The sequence below is a fragment of the Macrotis lagotis genome, chromosome 3, assembly GCF_037893015.1.
Source record: "Macrotis lagotis isolate mMagLag1 chromosome 3, bilby.v1.9.chrom.fasta, whole genome shotgun sequence".
Lineage (NCBI taxonomy): Eukaryota > Metazoa > Chordata > Mammalia > Peramelemorphia > Peramelidae > Macrotis > Macrotis lagotis.
Genome location: NC_133660.1, coordinates 117332202 through 117345598, shown reverse-complemented (window position 1 = coordinate 117345598; position 13397 = coordinate 117332202). Strand labels below are relative to the sequence as shown.

At 33.3% G+C, this 13397-nt stretch overlaps 1 protein-coding gene across 4 annotated transcripts in view; it reads right to left on the bottom strand.

Annotated features, from left to right (window-relative positions):
* The window catches only part of LRBA (LPS responsive beige-like anchor protein), an 832197-nt gene that overhangs the window by 681369 nt on the left and 137431 nt on the right, over positions 1 to 13397 (bottom strand). For all 4 annotated transcript variants that reach the window (XM_074229149.1, XM_074229148.1, XM_074229150.1 and 1 more), the window contains exons 13-15: positions 4926 to 5094; positions 2871 to 2950; positions 1312 to 1374 (exon numbers count right to left, since the gene is read on the bottom strand). In XM_074229149.1, coding sequence (XP_074085250.1) covers positions 1312 to 1374; positions 2871 to 2950; positions 4926 to 5094 — 312 coding nt within the window. The remainder of the gene's footprint in view (positions 1 to 1311; positions 1375 to 2870; positions 2951 to 4925; positions 5095 to 13397) is intronic.

Genomic DNA, 13397 nt, shown 5'->3' with positions numbered 1-13397 from the left:
AAGATGTTTCTATCTGATAACCAATGAAAGACTGGGTCATTAGAGGTATATGTAAGCATTATAGACAAATATAATCAAGTTTCATAGTTCACTCAGGATTCTAAAAATTTGCTAACGTCACTTCTTTCATTATAGTATAATTTTAAGAATGTATAGAGTATCTGAATTTTCTCCTAGGTCCCTAATTCAGTATCTAAGTTCCAAAATTTATAACAGGCTAAATGGATGGTGACAATACTTAAGCCCTCAAAGTAAGTAAGAGCAAAATTACTGGTAATTCAAATGATTATTTAACAAAAAAAAAATTTGTACGCAAAATAATTTGCATTGGAAATCAGTTAACGCTAAAGATAATCCACACAAAACCAGAGAGAAAAACAGAATACCTAAACAAAGAACAAGAAATCACCTTAACAACTCAAGGTGTATGAGCATTAAAAAATACATAGATAAATATGCTCCAGTAAAGAAAATAAATTTTCTCCTTTCCTCAAGCTCTAAAATGATTCAGATTTAATTTCATAAACAATGTTGCCAGGTTAACTACCCAGCTGTAAATGGAAAAACAAGAAATTAATTTATATCATCAACAAATGTTTAATATGCCACAAGAATATTCAAACTAGAGTAAAAATGAATGCTGCAATTTTCTATATGATATTAAATCCATTTCCAATTTTTAGTTATTCAATCATCTTTTTACAGACATTCATACAATCAGTTTTATTTTTCCATTTACTGTATTCTAGGTGTTAACTTACATCTGATATAAATTATCTTTTCCTGGTACTAAGGTATGAAAAATTCAATATAAAATTTTCATGTTTAGTTCAATAAGATCTTCTTTGTCTAAGATTTTAAATTCCACTACAAATTAATAGTAATCTTACTAGGCAATATTCTAAAGATGAAAAATTAAAGAGAAAGAAATCATAAATATTTAATCCATCCATTTTTAGTCACATATCATCTGTTTTTCATTCTGTGCTTTGGTCTCTTGAAAGGTAAAAAATTTAATGATGTAATTTCGATCTGTTCCTTAAATCGATTTAAGGATATCCAAATCCAAACATAAGAAGGTTTTGTCACTCATTACCTTTTCATTGCAGTAATCTTGTGGCAAGAAATCGTTTTTAATAAACCTTTATTTCTAATTAAAAATATCTATTCCTCAGGTATAACAAATAATCTTAATAATAAGTAAAACATAAGGGAAAGTATTTACTTTGCTTCAAAAGCAAAATTTAAACAAAATATTTATCCTGTTGCACAGCTCCAATATAAAATATAATTTAAAAATTCAAATGTTACCTCATGGATAGTAAGTAGATAATTGAGAATGGCCTGTAGTTCATCTTCTTTTACTCCAGAATCCTTAAAATATAAAATGATTATATTCTCCATGTGAAATGATAGGAAAATTTTAATTGAAACAGCATAGTATACATAGATAAAAATTTTAGAGCAGGGCATTTCTCTTAAAAATTACAAAAAGGAAACAATATAACAATTAATTTTATTTAAAATTTTAGAAAAAGTAGAATAATACATATCTTTGTGAGTAAGCCTACATAAACAAAAGAAAACTAATATTTGGTAACATGCATATATATGTGCTTTACAGACTCTATATTGTTAAAAGTGTTAAATTTATATACATATATTTGTGTGATCATATAACTATATATATATATATATATATATATACACACACATATACATATATATATACATATATGCACACACACATATTTGTTCATAAATTTATGGAGAAATACCAGACACATGTATGTGTCTTTGTCTATAGAGCCCTAAATAGGAAACTTTGAACAAAACTATAAAGAAATTCAGTTAATCTCCTTATCCATTTTTAGTTATATGCTGTACCTTTCCTACAATATAAAAATAAAAGGGAGAAGAGAGTCAGAAATAGAGTCTATACAGGTAAAACAAGACAGAGAAAATATAAGAGACACTAAGATATACAACAAACATGGAAAATTAGCTTATATTTTCAAATTTGAAAAAATTGGAAAAGCATTATGTTCTCCAATAATTTAAGTTACTACACTGCTATTAATAATACAATTTTACATTTATACTTTACATTACAAAGTTCTTTCTCATCCTTTTTTTTAATATAAGGAGATTTGAATTATATCACCTGATATATATATATATATATATATATATATATCCTTTGAAATAGGTTGAACAGATATGTTACTATCCTAATTTTCTCAATGAAGAAAACCAAACACATTAATGTAAAATGTGTCCTTCCAGGTTACAAAGAAAGTATACAGTAACATCAGGACAAGAAACTGGGCTTCTTGACCTTTCCTCCACTACCCTGTCCTTAATAAACATTGCTTCCTAGCACAAGAAAAAACTAACTACAGTATTAACATCAAATATGTTTGGATATCAGAATTGTGAAAAAGCATCATAGCAGTATGATTACACTTTTAAAATATGAATTTTATTTCAATGTTACAAACTATTGAGAAAAATTTACTTCTTTCCAAGACAGAACCACTTTGTATAGATGGTCCTTTAATAAGACTACAATATTAGAGGCTCTATTTTAAATATAAGAACTCCAAGCAGACATTAAGGAAATCTATTATTAATTTCACCCCATATTAAACAGCTGCTTTCTCCCATTTGAAGAATTTAGTGGAACTTTGGGTCTAGATACATAAAAATAGAAAAAGAAAAGTAAAAAATCTTATAAGCTCTATATTTCTTTTTAATTCACTGAAATTATAAAGCAAAGAATCATTAGGACAATACTGGGCTCTACATGCAAAACTGCAAACTATCAGAGACAAGAAGAGTATTTGGCAAAGCAACAAAAGATGACTCACCTTCATCACTAATTGTTTAATAAACATCAATAATAATGCCCGAAGGGAAAGAATTTCCTTCTGATTAGGTCGAGGTCCATCTTTTAAAGCAAAAAATACACTTAATAATATAGATACCAAAAATGTCTATTTTTTTAACCAAATTCATTTTGATTCGTTTATACAGACAATATTCACTTTTTTTAGACCTTAATTTTTCTAACTTTTTCAACTTTCTGACAGTTAAAAAAATGTACTTCACAATTAATTAATTAAACTTGCAATGTCTCCAGTTCAAATGGAAAGTATTCACTTAATTCTGAAATAATGCCTGAAGCACTTTCAAAAAATCTTAATTATCAGGATAGCAATTTCATAAAAGAACTTTCTAGATATTCAAGGGTTCCAAAGGAATATGTAAATGGAAAAACAACACTAGTAAAAAACTACAATTCTGATAATCACTTTTTATTCAATAGTAAAATAATTAACTGATTATGTAAAACAATTTTTTATTTCTATAATTCTGACCAAAATATTTTACTGTCATCTTTTGAAGGAAAAAACGAAAATGTTTAATAATTTTGACTTCCTTCTATCTAAATTCCCAAGTCATACATGGATAACATTAAATCAATTTACATGTCTCAATCACCTAAATCCCAACTAGAAAGCTTTAGAAACTAAAAACCCATTGTTCTAAACATTAAATGAGGTACCTGCTTGCCACATATCATTTCTCCCCACATACCACCTGTCATCATTTATAGTTGCTTCTGAGACCATCAGGAAGAAAAAACAAAACAAAAAAAAAATCTACCATGGCCTTGAGCAGAAGTAAAATTTGAAGGGAAAGGGGAGAGCTTAAAAATTTTTTCCTCAACATTATTCACAGAAGTTCTAAGTCATAGAATCAGACAGGACCTCAGAAACCAAAAAATCCAGCTTACCTATAAACAGAATTTCCTTTACAACATATCTAAAAAAATGGCCATCTTGATAGCTCTAAGATATTGCCAACAATGGGACAGGGATGGAGGCATGGGGAAGTTGAAGCAAATTCCACTTGTGAATGGCCCTAAATAATAGCTAGAATAGAAATTTAGAATTACAGGGAACCATATTAAAGATACAATCTAGTTTATAAATGGGGAAACTAAGACCAAAAGAAAAGCCCAAGGCCACAAGACTACCCAGTGATAGAACTGGGATTAAAAGTCAAGTCTCCTCAAAACTAATTCAAAAGACTTTCTTCTTAAAGTACTAGACCATTAGTTATGAGCCTGAACTAAGCCATTAAACTGTAACATTTTAGATCAAATCAAAGGGTATCTCAGTTTCTTGGATCCCATCTGTCATTCCTATCTGATAGCCTTGTTATGAGAATAAGTGTATCAGAAAAATATGTCATAAAAATTCAAGTTATTGTTTCACTGACTCATAAAAATTAAGATGATTGCCACCATTTATTAAAATGGTTCTTCTTTGGCCTATTCCTTTTTTAAAAAAAAAAAAACTTATTCCTGAAAAGAGCAGATATTCATTATATAAAACAACAATAATGGATATTTCCTAAAATATGAGGATCTTCAAAGGGGAAAGTAAGTATCTCAGTTGAACAACTGGCAGTAGTTAAGCATTGTGTCTAGTATACTTACAATTAAAAGAACTGCTGCTGCGTTTGGTGAGAAGAATTATTTCAATTTCTCTTGCTCTCTCACTCTTTCTCAGACACACACACACACACACACACACACACACACAAAGAACAAAATCACAGAACAAATACATGCACAACAAATAATCAGGTAAATGGGTTTTGTTATCCACATGACTATCTTAAAGTCCCAGATCTGCTAAGAAAATCTACTTTATAAAATTTCTACCATTATACTAGCATATTGCTTTAAGACTATAAAGAACTGTAAATAAAAAAGAAAAATATTACAGTAAAATGCTTTCCAAAGTGGGGGAAAAAATCCAGAAAACAAAACTATCTAAAGATGATTATTATTTGTTTGAAAAAGATGAGAAAGAAAAATGAGAAATTGTGAATTTTTTCAGATATTAACATACCTAGGCCTTTTGGAGCAATGCCACTGCGATCCTGAGGATTCACCGTCCAGTAATAGTATTTTAGTGTATGCATTATGAGAAGCACTGTTCCAACTCTCCGAATTGCATTATATATATTGACTGTGCCAATAAATTCCGTGGACAAATAAGTATAAAGTGTCAACTGAACCTAAAAAATTCCAATTGAAATCAGTCAAAGCAATGCAAAATTCCATTACTCCCCACACTGATAACACTAACCCCCTTATGCCCACATTGTTTGTACATATATTCTGTTTCGAATAATGAAACACTTGACTTGGTAATTATGTACTACCTCAAAAATATTTATTGCAACTCTTTTAATAGTGGCAAAGAATTGGAAATTGAGGAGATACACAGAAAGGCTGAATAGTATATGAATGTTATGGAGTACTATTTTTCTCTAAGAAATCATGAGCGGTCAGAATTTAAAGAAGCATGGAAAGAATTACGTGGAAAGAACTGATGCTGAGTGAAGGGAACAGGACATTGTACACATTAACAACAACATTGTGAGTTGATCAGCTTTGATGGATGCAGCTCCTCTCAGCAGTTCATTGATTAAGAACAACCCTGAAAGACCTGCTATGGGTATTGCCATGCACATCCAGAGGGGAAAAAAAACATGGAATCTAAATGCATACTTTGTTAATTTTTTAAGAATTTCTCCAATGTTTTTTCTTTCTGCCTCATAGTTTTCTTTCTTTACCCTTAGTTGTAATTCCTCTTAAACAAAATGATTAAAATGCAAATATGTATATACACAATTTTTACAATAGTGTTCACCACCAAGGCAAGGGAAGGGTGAGGAAAGAGAAAAAGGAGGGTGATAGAAAAATGTGTGATCATAAATGTGCAAATATATGAATGTAGAAAAACTACCAAAGCATGTAATTGAAAAAATAAAATAAAATTTCAATTAAAACAAAAACCAATCATGTACTACTCAAAAAAAAAAAAACTTTCAAACACACACAAAGTAGTCACTGCTGCTTTTTCAATAGTCATTGTCAGGTGATCTGAAATACAAAGGAAAGTTCCCAAATACATCAAATACTGAAGTACTATGCAATGGAAATAGCTTCAATTTAATTTAGATCTGGCAACTGGTACTTGCCTGAGGGCAGGTGAATAGTTTTCATAACTGCATTCTATATATACTTATTACAGATGCTGTGCTTAGCTATATAAAACTTTTGATTCTTTTTTGCACTGAGAGAAAAACATCAGCCACAGAAGCTCAAGAAAAAAATCATACACTACCACCAAGTGGAGTCTATTAGTATGGCAACATTACTCCTAAATGCAATATAGCTTTCTACATAAAGACGTCATAACTTTACCTGGGTTTAAAAGCTAGATACAGTTCAGATAAAAGAGGGAAAGAAAGTTAGATAATCTAGGTCAAAAAAAAAGGCACAAGTAAAACATTAATGTGGGAATACATAGTACATATTAGCATACTTGCCGTGTAATCTAATAAATGTTTCATAAGCATTAAAATCACATATAAGAAAAGCTTTGGCAAAGAGTCACTATTCCCAATAGTAGAAAAGAATTCAGTAAATTAGTCTCTAGTTCTCCAACTTACATTTCATGACTTGTATGGATATTTTAAATTTGAAAACTTAAAAATAAGTAAAAATATCAGAAATTAACATTAATAACTTGGGGAAAAACATGGGAAGAAAATGTAGAAAGTTTTTTCCATTCAACTTGATCTTAATTTAAAATATGAGTTCAGAAATTCTAGCTCCAAAGTTCACCAGACAAATGTCCAGTATATACTGGTTTAAAATAGTCACACAAACAAGAAATAAAAGCCTCCAGAGTCTTTTCAGATCTCTACAAATTGTAGCATCCTTATTCTTTGGAAACTTCCATGCTACATCTACTTCTTGTCATATATGACAAGCCTGCTATAGTTGAGAAGCACTCTTAAGGAAATAGGGAGCAAAAGCTATTCATTCTGATGAATAAATATGACCAATTTTGACTAAAATTTAGACCTTTATTAAAGCAAAAAAGTTCCAGTTTAGGAAACAACAACAATAACACAAAACCTGATACCTTACTAAGTCATACCTATATTACTTCTATTATTTTAAATGGCCATACCTAGTTCAAATGTTCAATGAAGCAAAAGAACTCTGGTATTCAATGTTGATATAACCACTAAGAATATTACATATATTTCTTTATTTCATTGTATTCAAAAAAGTTATTTATTTCATAACTACATGCAACCCACAATGAAATAAAAGCCATCATTCTGTAGTCAAATGCTTAGAAGGGTACAAAAGAATATGACACATATGACAGTTTTAAAAATGAGAACTAATAAGGCAATATATTAAGTAGCCAATGAAAGAGAAGAGCAATGAGCTTAGAAAAAGAAAAGAATTAAAAATCTGAATGGTCTGAAAAGATTTCAAAACATATGCCAAAATTTAGATAGACAGGAAGATAAACAGATTAAGCAAAAAATATTAACACATAAATGCACTCAATACATTCAGCAAACTGTGAATAAATGAGCATGGCTAAAGCACAGTATTATACAAAAGAGTAGCAAGAGATGAGCATAGTATTATACAAAAGAGTAGCAAGAGCTAAGCAAGAGTAGGAATATACAAGCAAAAGAAAAGCTACCTCTAGGATTGGAACAAAAATTTTAAGTTAAAGGGCTTAAGAGGACTCGGATTAGTCCTCATACTACGAAAATAACCAAACCTGAAAGCCTCAGTTAGCTCAGAAAGATAAGTGAGGTATAGATAAAACATCAAATGTCAACTCTGGGGATATACAATTTTTACAAATTAAATGAAATAATATTTGAAAAGCATCTGACAAAGTGCCTGGCAAGTAACAGGTGTTTAATAAATAAATTTTCCTCCCTCCACATCCCCCAGACTGGTACTACGAGTTGGCTAAAGATACCAAATAGGCAGGTAGCACACTAGATAGAGCACAGCCCCAAAGTCAGGAGGACCTGAGTTCAAATTCGGCCTCAAGCACTTAATAATTACTTAGCTGTGTGGCCTTGAGCAAGTCACTTAACCCCATTGCCTTGCAAAAATAAAAAAAAAAGATTCCCAAACAGAAATTTTCTTTATGGTCGTCCCCCCCAAAAAAATCATGAAAATTATTCTAAAAGCACTGTCCAAAATGTGAGGTTGATTAGAATAACTAACCTCTGATCAAATCTATTCTTGTTATAATTAGCTGGATAAGAAACTGAAAACAAATATACATTCCACTGTGTCTGGGATACACCAAAAGATTAAAAACATATGATGTGAAAGTTACCTTAATATCAATTAAAATTCTTAAAAAGGAAGATGGTTAAGCAACAGCAATTAAAGAAGAAGGAAAGAAAAATGGGATGGCAATGATTGGATAAACAAGGAAAACATTCTATTGAAACTACCAGAAAAAATTAACATGTTTTTATACTTAATATGTAGTAAGCTATTTTAATTACAACATGGACAAACAAATCTACAATTATAATGACTGGTTATAAAAGCAAACCACTAAATTAAAATTTTTTTTAAGATTTTAAAAGTTACTTAAGACCCTAACCCTAACCCTAACCCTAATGGAAGTAAGTCAGAGGTCATGGCATAGGAAAAGGTCAAATTTAAATCAGAAGATAAAAAGATACTACCTATAACTGCCTTCTTTGATTGTTTCCAAAAGGTAATCAGACAACAGCTGTTTCTCCTGTTCATAACTGAAAAAAAAAACTAGCTTAAAATAAGATACACTGAACTCCAATAAAGACAAAGAAGTATGCAGAGCTAAAGGAATATTTTTCTCTAACAAAAACAATAAATATACCCTATGTGTTTCCAGAAAGAGGAGTAAAAGAAGAAAGAAGTCGACGTCGGATATTTTAAGAGGTCCAAATTGGTTCTACTCCTCTATTGAGATATCACCAATCAAAAGGATTTATATAAATTGAACATGTTTTATGATTAATGTTAATTTGCAAAGGAAATACACAATATATGTTCACATGTATGAATTCACAAGTGTCAGCAGGAGGATATAGGTCACATAGTTTAACATCTTCACATATGATCTATCATCTTCAATCATCCTCCATCTGTCACAGGAAATAATAATGAAAATTTTAAAATATAGGTAATTCCCTTTTAAACAGCCAAAGTTTGACCCAGTTGAAAACTATATTTTCCAAAGTAATTATAACTATGTTCTACTCTAATTAAAAGGTAAAGAAATGATAAAAAAAAGGTTTTTAAACCTGCCATCCATGAATCCAAGAGCTCTGTAGTTAAATTTGAAGGAAGCCAGTAATTAAAACAGAAGAGAATAGAATTTCAGGTACAGGGGTCAGCCAGAGAAAAGATCTGGAGGAGAAAGACAATGTCTGGTTTGTGGAACAGTCAGGAAGCCAAAATCACTGCATCTAGGAGAAGGTTCGGGGGGGGAAATGAAAGAAGAGTAGGTGAATGAGTATATAGATTTGTCCTTCATTTTCAAAGATGTAGGTGATGCTATGACAAGCGCTTGAATTGGATATGAGTGAAGGGGTATCGTGATAAGTCACCAGACTCACTTTCTGCTCTGGAGCCATCTGGGTCTAGTGGCCAAATATGAATCAGGGACAAGTGCAGATGGCCCCGGAAGCGAGAGAGGAAATCAGGACTAAATGACTTGCCCAAGGTCACATAGCTAGTGAGTGTCAAGTGTCTGAGACTGGATTCTAACTCCTGTCTTCCTGATTCCAAGGCCACCTAGCTGCCACAAGGGAATGGGAAGTAGGCAATGAAGGGCTTTGAATGCCAACGAAGAATTTTCTATTTAATATTAGAACTCACAGTGAACTACTGAGTTTACTGAGTTGGGAGAGGGCACAGTCCAACCTACACTTTAGGAAAATTGCTTTGGTGACCTAATGAAAGACAGGTTAGAGCAGGGAGAGAATTAAGACAAGCAAATTCACCAGTAGGCTATTACAATAATCCAGGTATGACAAGATGGAGCCTGTAGCAGTAGCAGTGCTTGTAGTTATTGTTATCCTTCAAAATTTAAGAGGACCAGGTCATCCTATATACTGGTAACATAATCAGAAGCTGCAAGGGGGTAAAATCAAGATATATAGTTGTTGAGTAATTTCAATCGTGTCAGACTATGTGTTCTTGGCAAAGATATTAGAATGGTTTGCCATGTCCTTCTCCATCTCTTTTTTTAGATTTTTTTTTTCAAGGCAATGGGGTTAAGTGGCTTGCCCAAGTCCACATGGCTAAGTAATTATTAAGTGTCTTAGATCAGATTTGAACCCAGGTCCTCCTGACTCCAAGGCTGGTGCTCTATTCACTGTGCCACCTAGCCACCCCTCCACCTCTTTTTTATAGATGGGACCAAAAGGGTGAAGTGACCTGCCCTGGTTCACCCAGTTAGTTGGTGTCTATTGACTACAGACTCACCATTCTATTCACTGAGCCACCTAGCTGTCCATCAAGAAATGTAGCAAGGGGGGGGGGGGGGTGGCTAGGTGGCACAGTGGATAGAGCACCAACCTCCAAGTCAGGAGGACCTGGGTTCAAATCTGAACTCAGACACTTAACAATTTACCTAGCCATGTGGCCTTGGGCAAGCCACTTAACCCCATTGCCTTGAAAAAATCTTAAAGAAAAAAAAGAAAAGAAAAGAAAAAGAAATGTAGCAAAGGGTAAATCAATAAGTCATAGCAACAAATTCCACATGGAGGGGGGGAGGAAGGGAGATTGGCAGAAGAAAGAAAGAGAGAGTAAAAGCAAGAAAAAAAAGGAGTCAGAGAAGATTACACCTAGATTGTGATCTGGGAACTGGAAGGATGGTAATGTAGATAGTAGTGTAGAAATGGGGGGGGGGGAAGAGTGGGCGGAGGCCAGCACAAAGGGAGGGCAACATTCATTCAACATGTATGAAGACAATTAGAGAGATATACAGGAATTCAGCAGACAGGTTAGGAAAGGATGGGTAGATTTGAGAATCATCAGCATAGAGTTGATGATTAAATCCATGGAAGCTAATGAGATTATCAAGTGAGTAGTATAGAAGAAGAAAAGAAGAGAAGAGGACCCAGAAAAAGCCTTCAGACACACTGATGGCTAGATAGTGTAATCTAGAATAGGATCCAGCAAAATACACTAATAAGAAGCAGTATAATAGGAAATAAAACCAGGAAGGAATAAATGTTCCAGAAACCTAGAAGAAAGAAAGTATCAAAAAGAAGAAGGGGATCAAAAGTGTCAAAGGCTTACAGACAGGTCAAGACTTGTGAAGACTAAATAAATACCAATGGATAAGCAAGAGGTTAATGGTAACTTTGGAGAGAGCAGTTTTGGTGAAATGAGTTATGGGGCCAGAATATAAGGTAATAAGAAGGGAGTGAGAGAAAAGACAATGAAGGGACCTATTGTAGACTAACCACCCTGTCGAGTAGTTAAGCCATAAAGGGCAGAAAACGCAGGATGATAGCAGGGATGGAAGGATCAAGTGAGGGGTATTTTGAGAATAGGAGAAGATATACACTCGTTTATAGGCATTAAGGAGTCTGTAGAAAAGATGGGATTGAAGATAAGTGATAGAGTGCGGACAGTATATTGGAAGGGAAAGGAAGGAATGAGATTGCTTATGTAGGTAAAGGGGTTGACCTTAGAAGAAGTAAGGTCACCTCTTTGTGTGAGACAGATGTGAAGAAGACAGTAGCAGTAAATTTATGAATGACATATGAGAAAGAGAAGAGGAAACTCACAGTGAATGACTTCAAATTTTTACTGTAAAATAAAAAGCAAGATTGTCAAATGAGAAGGGTGTGTAAGCCATGAAACGTTTGAGGAAATATGAAAAGATTTAAAAGAGCCATTGTGAAGACCAAGATAATGAATTGATGAGGGAAATATAGAAGGATTGCCTAGCTGTAATCAAGGCCCAGCTGACATTGTGGTACATAAATCCATAATGGATCCATAGTGACTTTGGGTAATTTTCTCTATCTTCATTCACCAGCAATTACGTAGAAGCAGAGGCAATGGATAGTGAGAGGAATTCAAACTTGTAAAGTTGCAATCTGTGAAATAAGGGAGTCAGGGATTCAGGAGAAGACACAATAAAGTTGAAATGCTTCACAAAAAGGTTAAAACAATAAAAAGCAGGTATCCAGGGCAAGAATAATAGCCTGAAGTACCAGAGATCACAGTGATAGAATCTGTTAAGAGAAGGCAGAAATAGAGGTGGAATGATAAAATTATGGTCAGATAACGGGATTTGGAGATTCTTGAACAATGAGATGGATGGTTGGTTCTTGTTCTTTGTTACTGAAGAAGATCAAAATGATTTCACTACTATGTTACAGCCAAATTACAGTGTATCCAGCTGTGGCTGATCAGAACAATAGAAGCTACCACAGGTCAGGCAAAAATGGTCCATATGAACACCTGCGGTGGTTACTCTAAACTTAATTTCACATTTCCTTTGTGCTACTTCAATTCTGCCCTGTTCACAGAGCACAGTACCCTATCTGATGAGGGCATGCCACTCTGGCTGGTCTTGTGCCAGTGTCTCCCAAGCTACCCAATCAGCTCAAAAGTTCTTAAGAGAGTCCTTCAGAGTATTCCTGTACTGCTTCTCCTGACTCCTCTTTGAGCACTTGCCCTATGTAAGTTCTCCATAAAACAGTCCTTTCGGAAAGCATTTGTGGGTATTGGCAGGATCATGACTCTGATTATCTGTGTGTGGCTGAGATGGTATGGAGAAGTAGATTATGGGTAGAGAGTAGATTAATAAACTGAGTAGTAAGGTTGTTGAGAGTGCCAATATGTATATTTAAGTCACCTAGAATGACAAACAGGAGTTAGAGAGGAAATAAAATTTATGAATCAGATCCTGTACTCTAAAGAAAGAAGGTAGAGTGGCCTGGAAATCTGTAGACCATAGATCCTAGGAATTTGCTTAGGTGGTAGATAAGAATTACATCTTTTCCTAAAAGAAGGAAAAGTTATTGAGAGATGAAGGGAAGGAGAATAAGGTGCAATCAAGAATAGAGAGTGGTCAGTAATCAGGAGGGAGTCAGATATAGGTGACTGCTAGACGATGGAAGGAGTAGGAAAGGAAAAGATTTAAGTTAAAGGAATTCTGTTGCTTATGAAACAGATATTCCAGAGGGCATAGAAGTAGAAAGCATTTGATTAGGACTATATGGACAGTTGAGAGGGATGGGAATAAGGAAACAGGTGGATTGGAGAATAAGTTTTGGATGATGATCTACAAGTAGTTCAGAATACCTAGATATCTAGGGTATGAAAATAATCTTATAATTATCAGAATTATTTGAAGAGCAGAAATAGATAACTTACATTAAATGAGAAAAGTAGATCAAGACCCAAAAAGCAACTGAACACCATAATCTACTCTTTGAAAAGCCAAGAACATAAACAA